The 12,803-nt window shown below is 43.1% G+C and overlaps 1 protein-coding gene across 6 annotated transcripts in view; it reads right to left on the reverse strand.

Moving 5' to 3' along the window:
• The window catches only part of PAMR1 (peptidase domain containing associated with muscle regeneration 1), a 131,040-nt gene that overhangs the window by 37,861 nt on the left and 80,376 nt on the right, over window positions 1–12,803 (reverse strand). For 4 of the 6 annotated variants that reach the window (XM_036428425.2, XM_036428424.2, XM_036428422.2 and 1 more), the window contains 2 exons: window positions 3,583–3,759; window positions 1,136–1,264 (listed from right to left, as the gene is read on the reverse strand). In XM_036428425.2, the coding sequence (XP_036284318.1) occupies window positions 1,136–1,264; window positions 3,583–3,759 (306 nt within the window). Of the gene's footprint in view, window positions 1–1,135; window positions 1,265–3,582; window positions 3,760–4,083; window positions 4,109–12,247; window positions 12,271–12,803 lie in introns of those variants that run through there. The other 2 variants (XM_045578056.1, XM_045578055.1) reach the window with 2 other exon arrangements.

Consider the following 12,803-nt stretch of genomic DNA (forward strand, 5'->3'; position numbering starts at 1 on the left):
ATTCCAGAGCCTGTGTTCTTGATCATATCAGAATGTCTTCAGAGAACAGCTGTCAGAGGAAGACCAAGGTGAAATCCTGCAGCGAATCTCCCTAGAAAATAATCCCCCAAAGTCTTAAATTTAAGTTCCCGGAAACCATCTAAAACGACATCAACGTTTTAAATCTGCACCTCAGACCAGCACTGTAAAATCATCTGCATTCAGGATAATTGAGCTCCCAGGATTCACCAACACGTCCCTTCTCCTCCAGGGGTAATTGGCTTTTTCGGCCACTGACCACAGACCTCACCCTTTTCCCTAGACTCTTGAAATTCGTGGCATTTTGCTAAGGTTTGATCAGGCAAAGAATACCAGTAGCTCTCCAGTCTCCATCTCTGTGGCCTGGGAATATCATCATAAGAGGCAAATTGCTCAGTCTGCAAGTCCACCCAGAATGCTTCTGACTCAAGGAGGGAACTTGTAGAACAGGCTAAACACAACACTAACAGGACATGTGCTGCCCCAGGTCCAGCGTCTCAGAGGAACAGCCACCATCAGGGCACTGCAGAGGGGACTCTCCAGCTGAGGGGAGGTAACAGTCCACTCCATTTTCAAAGGCTTGTGGAAACCCACAGGGAACTCTCATAAAGACTAAATAATTCTTGGAGTTCAAGTAGAACCCAGAAAAAAAATCTCTTTCCTGGGACAAGGGGCATGCTGACAATTTGACATGGGCCTCAGGAATTGAACGCAGGCTTCAAAAAATGTGCCAATAGAAATTCATATTTAAAATGCATTACAGATAGAGCATTCTGGTGCTGTAGTCCCTGTTATCTGACAGATGCTAATGTGGAGCCGCTTCAGGAATGGTCATGAGGCCGTGCAGAATGCCTTGGCTTTGTTCAACAGAAAGGGGAAGATTTAAGAGCAGATAGGAACCTCCTGTGGCCAATTCTAAACAGATGTCCACAGTCCACAACCAGCAGATGGAAATGCGCGTGTTTGGTGTTTTTTTTTTTATAACCTTATCTAGAAAGCTTTTTGGCCGCAAGCTTGCCAGAACTCAGATTCCGGCAAGAGAAACCGTAGTCCGCAGCCAGCGGAGACATTAAACCAGCAGGCACTAGAGATGGAGCTGCCCCGGGGGTCTACTCACGCATGCAGTCTCCTCCGTACCAGCCCGCCCGGCATTCTGCACAGTAGAATCCCTTCACGTAGAAGTCGTCCAGTGTGCCACCCCATGAGCCGTTTCGGCATGTCTTGCAGTTTTCAAAGATGGTGCAACCTAAAAATTTTGCAAAAAGAGGGTGTTGGAGTCAGCAACTCCTGCATGACCGGCTGCATAGGAGAAGCCAGGGGTCCCGGATTGGAGAGGGTGCAGGCCGGGCTGAGGTATCACTCCCGTGCATGAATTTGGTGCACCAGATCTCTAGTATTGGGATAATGCTCTATCCAACTGAGCTACCCAGCCAGGGCTAGGATCATTTTTAAAACATGGAGGGTGATGAGGGAAGACAGAGTTTGTTCAGTCAGTCTCACTCAGGGCAGACAGCTAAGTTCTAGCTCAGCTACATTTTATCCTTAGAACGTACTCCAGTATCTGCCACATAAGGAATATTCAATAAATATTATTACACTGGATGGATAGATGGATGGATGGATGGCTGAACTGCCAATGCAGGCTTCTCAGCTATTTGAGATAACCAGTGTCTCCTTGAGCTGACAGCATACTCATTTGTTTTTGGGTGAAATCGGTTTTGTTGGGTTATGGTGTATATATTTGAAGTATGTATATGCTGGTTTCTGTAGGAGAGAGACTAATAACCCTCTCTTTGCATACCAGCCTGATTCTACTTCCTTCTCCCGGTCCCTTCTCTCAATAGAGAAGAGTTGCTTATATGTTGCCTCAAATTTATGTGGCTCATAACTGGGTCCCAGTGGGGTCACTGTGCCTCCTAAAGGTCGTCTTCACCCATGTGCCACTTCCCCTTGTTGCTTCCCTTACCCGTGTGCCACTGAGGAAGCCAGTGGACTCAGAGTATAACCTCAACGATCCTGCCAACTCTTTCTTGGCACAGTAACACCCAGGCCATTATGTGCATGCCACAAAAACCAGCCTGGGGATGACAAAGAATGAGACTCTACTAAAAAAGACACTAAGGCACTCACAGAATGGCCAGAAGGGCCAGAGGACTGAGTGCAGAGCTACACAGCCTAGAACTGCAAACTTGATCGGGTAAGGGCCCTGGTGCTGTTGGACATTCTGGAAGTCATGGTTCACATCCTGCCACCGTGCCCCTGGATCTTGACCCTCCTACCACCCCTGCCACCAGCATGAAGAAAATTGTTGTCACCCATGAGAGAACTTTCTAAAACCACGTTGAGATCTCATTTCTCATACATGGGACTGGCAACAATCCCAATGACATGTTCTGTTGCAAGGCTTTGGGAAAACAGTGCCCTTATACACAGCCACTGTGAGTGCCAAAGGCACGGAGGGAAATTTGGCAAAGGCTGGCAAAATGACCCGTGCACCTCTCTTTGACCCGGCAATCCCTCTCCTAGGAATGTACGCCAAAGATACACGGCATAAATAATACATGATGTATGCCTTGGGCTATTCACTATAGCATTATTTATAGTAGCAAAAAGCTGGAAGCAACCCAAATACTCATAAATTATGGCAATCACACAATACAGTTACAAGTAACTGCAAGAAGAAATGAAGATGGCGGCTTCATACTGTCAGTGAGTGATCTCCAGCATGCATTATTAAGAGCAAAAAGCAAGGGTAAATAAAGTATGCTATCTTTCATGCAAGAAAGGAAAAGAAGTATACGTGTGTGTATATATTTGCTTGTACTGTAAAATATGGAAAGTGGATGGAAACAAAAAGCCTATCTGTAGATCACATAGGTGGCATATGTTACAGAGAAAAGAAGTACAGGCACACCGTGGAGATACTGCAGGTGTGATTTCAGACCACCGTCATCAAGTGAGTTATAAGCTTTTGCTGGTGGTGAGTTTGCCTTCAATTTGTAAAACATATGCAACATTTATGAGGCGTAATAAAGCAAAATTCAATAAAACAACGTATGCCTGTATGTCGATTGGTTTTAAAACACAGTGCTTTGACTGTATACACTTAGTGGGATACAGTCTAAGGTCAATAATAACCACAAAGAAATCATAACTTCAATTAGTGGTCTTATTGTTAGTGCTAATAGTGTTATTGTTATTTTATACAATTATATTATGTTCTAAAATAAGATAAAGAATATAAGTGATTAGGTTAGTATTATTTGAAAATAGGATGTTCACCATGGGACAAAGATATACAAATGTAAAATCAAAGAAGGTAAGTAAACCTTATTACATTGGAACTTGAATATCAACATAAATTCATTTAAAAATAATATATACTCCCTAGCTCTGTTCACTAGGAACCTGGAACAATGACAGTCCAATAGCAAGGAACACATCCTTAATAAGCATGGCCTCACAGCTTCCTGAGGGCTGCCTGTCAGGACAAGTGTTCAGCCTGTTCCCATTCATGACCTCAGAAAACACAAGGCAACCTGAGGTCTCCCATTCTACACTCACCTGGGTGAATCAGGCAGGAGTCACACTCATTGTCCTCATTCCTGCAGCAAGGGATGGTATACCCCACAACTTCCTTCTTTCCAGGGCAGACGCACTCAATCTGGTCATATTCGCAGCACTCGCGACACATGATATTCCACTCAGCTCCGGGGCAGGCTTCATTAATGACTGTGTACTCTGCAATAGAAACCAGCAGGTAAGGGCAAAGGTCCTGTCAGGAAAGGGTAAGACCCATAAGTACCTTACTGCTAAAAAGCAACCCTACCCTACAAATGTACTGCACTGCCTGAATGATAGAAAGAACGCTATGCATTCTTCCAGGCCAACATCTCCCAAGTGGGGTGGCTGAAATCAGAGGGTGTTCAAAACCATCATTGTGCACAGATGAATTTGTTAGAACTGCTATTCATTTTCATTTTTTAATAAAGTAATCATGTTTTATCCATATGAAATCTAAGTGGGTGGCACATGCACATACATAATTTATAAGCAAATATACACCTCTTAAGTGCCCTGATGCTGGGGGTGCATCAGGCCACAGCTTGCAGTGACACAGGTTGTGCAGTTCACAACTCCAAGAATGTTCAATGACACAGCTGCCCAGCACAGCCCAGGCATTCAGGCCATCAAAGAAGTTTGGAGACCGGTCTCCAGATTGGGTCATTCAAGTGCAAGGCTGATGGCCAAGTAGAGACCACGCCGTTCATTTCCTCCAAACTTGGCTCCTCCCTCTCGCAGCATGCAACTTTTATGGAATCTTCATAGTGAAAACCAACAGAGAAGACAACAGGCACCTTCATTAGTATGTTTGGGAGAATTTCAATGTTTTCTAAGGGTGAACTCATTGGCAGAACTTTATTCAGTCCCTCAATTCAACTGAGCCTTCTTTCCCTTAAGAAAACAATAAAGATATTCCTTTCTGGGTAGGATTTATGTATTTCTTTCTTAAAACACACACACACACACACACACACACACACACACACACACACACCTTAAGGAAATGAAAAAGAAAGACCATCTGGCAAAATCTATAAGAGGAATCAGGAGGAGGCTGCCCAAAGAAACCCAGGCTAAGAAACAGACTTCGCTTTGATGCTTCTCTTTTTCCCACTCTCCATTTCTAAAAATGTTGCACAAAAATGACGAGTGAAGCAGAAATAGGTCAGATATTTGAGGAAGACAGTGAGTCTGGCTTCCCTTTGAAGCTGTTTCTGAAACCCTCCGGCAGGAATCCCCAACATGCTTTGTAGACCTACTTAAACCCACCTTAGCGTCTGTGGTGGCGTCTAACCTCTGGAATTTCACAGTTCAGTTTTCTATTTTCCACCGCTGAACTTGGAAGTCTGACACAGAGTTGGTCATTCTTAATTTGTCATCGAGGGCCATTTAAAGAAAGTATCACCACCTAGGCATAGCCTTGTAAGAACATTCTAGCATCATAGAAAGGAACCACTTGCATAAAAGGTTATTACCTTTTTTTGTTCACAAACATTGGTGGATGAGCCAAGATCCTCACACTGGCATTTGGGAATGAATGACATCAACCACTATGATTTTGTCACTACTTGAGGCAACGGTTTTAATAGCTCTTTCTGGCCTGGTAAATCCACCCCTTTCTTCCTCCAAACTGAGACAGGAAAATGCCCCCATAATATGAGTAAGAAATAAACACAGAAGTGGACTATTCTAGAGAAATATTTATTGCAACCAGCTGAAGAGATTTAAAAACACAATAAGCAGACAAGATCCGTTTCCTGGATTTTTTCTCCACTTATTATAACATTTGCAGAAAAGGCTCACTGGTCATTTGGCATTAGCTGTACAAATCTCACAAATTTCAACATGGTGCTAAAGGCCAGGTCCAGAACAAGCATTTAGAGAAAAACACCAATAGTGCTAAAAGTTACTGAAGGTTTTCATATATGTATGCTAAAGCACTTTAGCACTTATTTAGCTGAGATGCTTTTATATTATTTATACAATTCAATCTTTAAAATGACTTGGTGAAGTAGGTAATATATTTCTTTCCTCTTAAAAACATCTAATCCAACCCACCCAGTTGTGGTTCAGCAGTTGAGCATCAACCTATGAACCAGGAGGTCACGGTTCGATTCCTGGTCAGGGCACATGCCCAGGTTGTGGGCTCGATCCCCAGTGGGGAGCATGAGGAGGCAGCTGATCAATGATTCTCTCTCATCACTGATGTTTCTGTATCTCTTTCCCTCTCCCTTCTTCTTTGAAATCAATAAAAATATATTTAAAAAAAACCAGACAAACAGCCGAAACCAGTTTGGCTAAGTGGTAGAGCCTCGGTCTGTGGACTGGTTCGATTTTGGTCAGGGGCATGTACTTTGGTTGCGGGCACATCCCCAGTAGGGGGTGTGCAAGAGGCAGCTGGTCAATGTTTCTCTCTCACTGACGTTTGTAGCTCTATCTCTCTCCTTTCCTCTCTGTAAAAAATCAATAAAATATATTAAAAAACAAAACAAAAAACAGACAAACATCTAGCCCACATTTTTGCTGGACCAGTGAGGAAAAGGGCTATGTAAGGAAGAAGCAAAAATAAATGCCAAAGGAGCTATTTTCGAGAATGAATTCTAGGGGGAAGGCAGGTCCTCAGAATCACAGGTCTATGGAGGATGGGGCTGCTTAGGGTGGACAGGCCAGGACAACCTCCAACTTCACCCCTAGTAAACTGAGCAAACTTAATTTGTCTTCCACGCTTAACAACAAAGTCTTATAAAAGCTGCAAATAAATTTTATCCTGTCATTTCTCCCCAGGAAATAGGGTAATCCCTTCTTGTCCACCTGAGGCCCCCAGTGGATAGCTGGAACCACAGACAGTACCAAACCCTGGGTATACTATGCCTTCTCCTATGCAGACAAACCTGTTCACTTACAGGAAGCACTTCCTGGCTTCTCTGCAGCATATCTGAATTGCCAGCATCACTACTATTGCACTTTTGTGCCATTATTAAGTAAAATAAAGATTTTGTGAACAGAAGTGCTGTGACAGCAAGTCCATCTGATAACCAAGAGGGCTACTAAGTAAAGGTGACTAACAAAGGGGGGGTGTGTGTATATCGTATGAAGATCCTAGACAAAGCAATGATTCACATCAGGAGCGGGACACGGTTGTACACATGAGATTTCATCATGCTGTTCAGAATGGTGCACAACTTAAACCTTATAAAATTGTTTAATTCTGGAATTTCCCATATAATATCTTTGAACCACAATTGACCCGGTAATTAGAACTGCAGAATGTGTAACCACAGATAAGGGGGTGCTACTATAAGCAATTAAAGCAAAAATAACTCATGGAGCACTGCCCTGGGACAGACCAAGGCAGTGAAAGGTCAAGCACACATGCCCATGATCACACAGCAAAATCCAGCATACAGAGTTCTAGCCCCTAATTCTTCCATTGGATAAAGTATTTTTTCTTTATAAAACTCAACATGTTTCAATATGAAAGATCCCTTGTGAAAGCTTCAAAAAAATGAAATCATAAGAACTAAAAGGTCTTCAGAAGTATCCTTAATATTTTGTTGTCTATCCTTCAAATTGTCTTTGTCCAATAAGCATATATATATATATCCACAGGTAGATACTGCCAAATGTGTACACATTGCCTTCTCCCCTCTCAGAACTGGGGACAGTATTTTTACTTAAAAATTGATTTTTCAGCAATGTTCAACCTTCTTTATCTCATGACACACACAAACTATTAAAATTCTGCAGCACAACACAAAAAAAAAATTATATTTTTGCCGATCTGACAAAAAGTAGGTATAATTTTAATTCATCCCAAATGGTTATTGTTGTGTTGGCTGATGTCATATTTTAAAAGTTTGATAATCTAAGGGAAAAGAGGTCAATGAGCAGCATTGCATATTTTAAAAATTATCGCAGCACAATGGTTGATTTTAAATTACTGCATCTAATTACTGCATCCTATGTGTGCAAGTGCTCTCCTCCCTCCTTTTTAAAATCGGGGTGAACAAATATCAAGAGAGTTGCCAAGTTCTTGGACATCCTAAGCTTTGCTCAAGCCCTTCTTCCAACAGCCACGCTCAGGACAGCCATCTGCTCATCTCCTATCCATGATGGTCCAGCTCTGGATATTCCAACATTCACTTTGGAAAATGCAAGATCCTTAACCTCTCAGTCTTGTTTTAGGAATTGGGGATGCCAAGGCAATGACAACAATCTGAACTTCCTAACTGATGTCTAACCAGCGCACATTTCTGACCAGCTGGCCCCAGTTCAGCTGGTGGAGAACAAATGAATGAATGAACGAGTCAGCTGTCATCACCATCAACCTTACCTAGCACAGCCCCTCGTCTGCCTGATGGTTTGCTGTAAAGCTATCCAATGCTCACCCATTTCTATTGCTGACAACATGGGGAACACTTAATCCCCCAAACAGCAGGGACTTATTGCCACAGAATGGCAGGGGGAGCAACGGTGTCCCCTTAGCTCAGTCACCGAGAGCCATGTTTTCAACACTAGATTTTCAGGCAATATGCTGACAGGATGATTGCTATGGCTGATCAGAAAAACTCCGGATTCTTTATGCAAACAAAGGTCTGTTCCACACATGACTGAAACATCAGTCCTCTGATTAAAGGCCCAGGTGAGACCACCCAAAGAAAAGTACTTTTGTCATGTGTCCGCTCATGCTGGATGTTAGAATCTGCCTTTGCATCCACCAAAAATCTCATAGCATCCCATCTAACCATACTTAGTTAAAATCTCTACTGAGCTGTTTACTGTCCTGCAATTTTATAAATGAGACTAGTGTGAGACATAAAAATGACGTTATAAATCAGAGAGATAGGCACCCAGGCCCTCACTCATCCCCACTCAGTCCTCACCCGCCCTGAGCAATCTGAACTTTCCAACTTATGTCCAACCAGCACACATTCCTGACTACCAGCCCGCTCCATGGGGCCAATGACAGGCAGGCAAATCCTGAGCAGGAATAACAGGCAGACAGGGCAACAAAACATTACTGGGGCTATTGGTGATTCCCTATTTCCTCCTGAGCCTTTGAGAACCATGCCAACACCAGTGACCCTCCCTTATAGCCTGGCTTGATTCCCAGTCTCAGTGACCTCAGTCTTCCCCTTTCAAAGCACCTCTTGCTAACGAGATAATGATAGCTGCAGAGGCAATGCCTTTATCACCCTCCTTTGGGAATCAGGAGTAAGAAAATGTCCAACGGATTCCTGGAAATCTGGTTTGTAGGCTCTTGTACATTGGGGAGGGGAGGGGCAAAAAATCAGTTTGGCACTTCCTTTAAGCACACTGCCCTACACTGTGGCTCTTCATTCATCCTCCTCTACTCCCTTGGTCTCAGCACCCACAGGGAATTAATCTGAGCCCCGGTGAGCATATACCAGCTCACAGAATCCTCACCGTTACCCTTCAAAGTGTTACTTTTTTTCATTGAAAAGACAAAGAAACTGAGGAACAGAGGGGGTAAATAAATTGCCCCAGGAGCACAACTTTCAGGTGAAAGAAGAAAGATCAGAATCCAGGTCTTCCTGGGACCAAAGTCTTATTCCTGCCAACACTCTACCTGGTTCTACAGAGTTCATCCCGCTGACTATGCAGATTAAGAATGCAATACTGGCGAAGTGGATACACTCAGGGATCGAACCACCCAACTTTTAATCCTGAATCTGCCCCTCGCTTATGCTGTTGGACAATCATGAACAAGACACCTTGGTGCAGCATTTTCTCCACATCTCAGGAGGATGGACACAGACTGATGGAGTTGTTGGTGTTCCAGTAGTTGAAGAAGACAATGACCATAAAGGGCTTTGGAAGGAAAACTGCATATCTGTCAAGGCATTGCCACTATTCTCTACAGCAGTGTTTCCCAAAGTGTGGTACGCGTACCCCCAAGGGCATGGGAAGAGTTTGGTGGGGGTACGTGTTGCACCAGAGTTTGGTGAGGATATACACCGCAACGTGCTGAGCTGCACCTAATTCTACATTCTCATGAGTATGAGAGGTACTCAGCATTACGAAAATTATAGAAGGGGTACACATATGTCAAAAGTTTGGGAAATACTGCTCTACAGAATAAAACACCATCACATGTTTGGCGAAGACACCTTTGGCGAAGGGAGTGAAGAGGGTGAGTAATAAAACTGTCTCCTCTGCAGGCATACACACACATGGCTTTTTCTAGCAATCTGCACACGCTATGCTCTGGTCATGGCTTTCTCCCCCTTGCTTCCAGATTTCCTAGTCTCGTGTTTCCACTACCCTCTTTTAAAATACCTATTTATGTAGGGCATACCTCACCCCTGCTGCTTCTCTGTTAGAAATAGAAATTACACATCCATAGCCAAAGGGGGCAAAACCCAAACTCTAGTGTCTTAGAAGAGTTCCCATTTGCCATTTTCTTCAACAACTGTGTTAATCTTTGAAGGACAGCTGCTTCTGGGTTATTTCAGAGGTTGTAATATGAGCTCAGTGGATCTTGTGTTTTTTATTAGCATTGGCTACTAAAAAGAGACTTTCATATTACATTGAAAAGTACTTGGCAACACAACTCAGCAAATATTATATCAACCATAGCATCAGAATAGCTAAGTTAGAAGCAATAAAACTTAAAGCTATACACTCCAAATGTAATCTGGATTTCCCCCAATCCAGAACTTTACACACAATCATGCCTGCTCCCCAATCTTCCACAATTTTAACACCTTCTTTCTGAGTCAGCGTGTCAGAGCTACCTGGGGGTCTTGGTCAACCACATTGACCTCTTTGCCAAGAGTTTCCAGACTAAGTGTCATTGTCTTCACATCTGAGTTCACTGGTGCCAGGCAGGGGCCAGATTCTCCTAGCAGAGGCAGTTGGCCAACAGCAGATGTAAAGTGTGGAGAGATGCTGAGTGAGGGTGATGCATCTATAATGGTATGTTCGATGGCTCACTAAGCCCTGAGCTGGCAGCAGCTTCACACAGGCTAGCAGCCCTCATTATAGTTACCTCCTCCAGCTCTGCACGCTAGGACAAGAAGAAAGGGGACTTCTTGCCTGAGGATTCCTGGCTGGCTTCACCCTTGAATCACAACAGGTGGTCATGTGCAACATCTCATGTTTGGGAGAAAACATCATTGACCCAGAATCACCTTCTCCTTGAGGTGATTCCTCACCCCCTACCAGTGGCCCTACCTCAAAAACAGGGAACTAAGGCACAGCACAATAAAACCAAGGGGACAAAACAAGTCTCAAGAGATAAATGTAAGGTGAATTGTTAGGGACTATTTTTTTTTTTTTCTGACAAAGTCACAGATGAATGGAATAGGACTATAGATGAAGCTGAGGTGGGCCTTGAGAGGACCATGTAACTTCCATTTTACTATCTATAGAACACCCCGTATTTTCCCTTTTCAAGTCTTTATGAAACTTGTACTAGTGGGAAACATAGTGGAAAGGAGAGTAGATGACTTTAATTTCCTGAGTATTCCCTTTAAATAGACGATTTCATTTAACACCTGCAATCAACCTTTATTGTGCTGTGCCTTAGTTCCCTGTTTTTGAGGTAGGGCCACTGGTAGGGGGTGAGGAATCACCTCAAGGAGAAGGTGATTCTGGGTCAACCTGTAGACTCTTATCCTCAGTCTACAGGGTGGAAGGTGGTAAGGTCACATTAAAGAGGTCTAGCAACTTGCCCAAGAAAATCAGCCATAATGGTGGAGCCAGGATTCAAACTCTGGCCCATATTTTAAAACATATTACTCTATATCACATGTATATACATACTCATGCATATACACCTAAATGTATACATACCCACATCTACACTTTTGTTTTTCTGTGTACATGTGTATTTGAACTTGAATGGATGTGTTCAAGTTCAAATACATGTGTACACAAACCCTAACCCTAACCCTAACCCTAACCAAGACATCTGTGTTGAAGATGAATTCCATAAATATGGCAAGTGAGGGCTGAATCTCAGGGGTTACGCAAGTCTACTGAGGCAGAATAACCTTTAAAGAAACAGCCAGTTTTATTCCTTACTCATTGCCACTGTAGCCACCTAATCTAAAACAAGTCTGGGCAGAGGAAGGAGGCAAGCAATGCTGGGGCCAAGGAGAAGCCCTGTTGCATGACAACAAGAGCAATATTTAACAAATGCAGGAACAAAGTAGTCCTCAGAAACAGCAAGCAAGGGGTTGATGAGCAGTTCAAATTCACATGCTGTCTCCATGGGATACAGCCCCAGGGTAAACAGCCCAGACCACTACTGGGTGGTGCAAATCAAGGTCATGGTGACTGGGCTATACCAGAACTGGCAAGATGGGGGTTAATAACAAGGGATTAGAGACAAGAGACACGTGTGTGTGTGTGTGTGTGTGTGTGTGTGTGTGTGTGTTTTAGAGAGCGAGGGGGAGGGGAGAGAGTAACTGGTGATGAATTAGACCTTGAATTGTGGACACAGGGATTAAAAGAATGCTCAAATAGTCTAATTTTTTAAAGAGGAGACAGTATGGCTGTCACCAAAGATACAATCTAGTCAGGAAGTCCAGTCACAGTTCTTATCATTCCCAGGACATCCGAGAACATCCACATCACTTTAAGCAATCAGTTTCCTCTGTGAAACACACAGGCCAATGCTGGCGAGGACTTTTCTTACCGAAACATGGAGTGGATCATCTCCCTGGTTCTTTTAACATCTCCACAAGGGTTAAAAGTCAAGGGCAGCAGACTGTCTGCCCATCCCTCAGCAGAAATCTGAAGAGAAGCCCATATTTTGCAGATTTTCAAATTCTCTTCTTACCCTGTCCTCTGTAGTAATGAGATATTCTTCAATGTTTTATTCATTATGGGCAAGATACCAGAGTTTTCCAAACTAGATTCCATGGAGCACCAATTCCCCTGGTTGGTGTAATGCAGCAATTTTCAACCTTTTTCATCTCATGGCACACACAAAATAATTACTAAAATTCGGCAGCACACCAAAATATATATATTGCATTGTTTGCTGATCTGACAAAAGTAGGTATAATTTTGATTTATTCCCACCAGATGGCTATTGTTGTGTTGGCTGTTGTCTTTTTTTAATTTTTATTTGATAATCCAGGGGAAAAGAGGTCAGTGCCCCTGATTAAACTGTCAAATATTGCATGTTTTTAAAATTCTTGAGGCACACTGATTGAAAATCACTGTATAGGGTATTATATGAAAAACTA

Source organism: Pipistrellus kuhlii, unplaced genomic scaffold (assembly GCF_014108245.1).
Source record: "Pipistrellus kuhlii isolate mPipKuh1 unplaced genomic scaffold, mPipKuh1.p scaffold_m20_p_9, whole genome shotgun sequence".
In the NCBI taxonomy this organism is placed as follows: Eukaryota; Metazoa; Chordata; class Mammalia; order Chiroptera; family Vespertilionidae; genus Pipistrellus; species Pipistrellus kuhlii.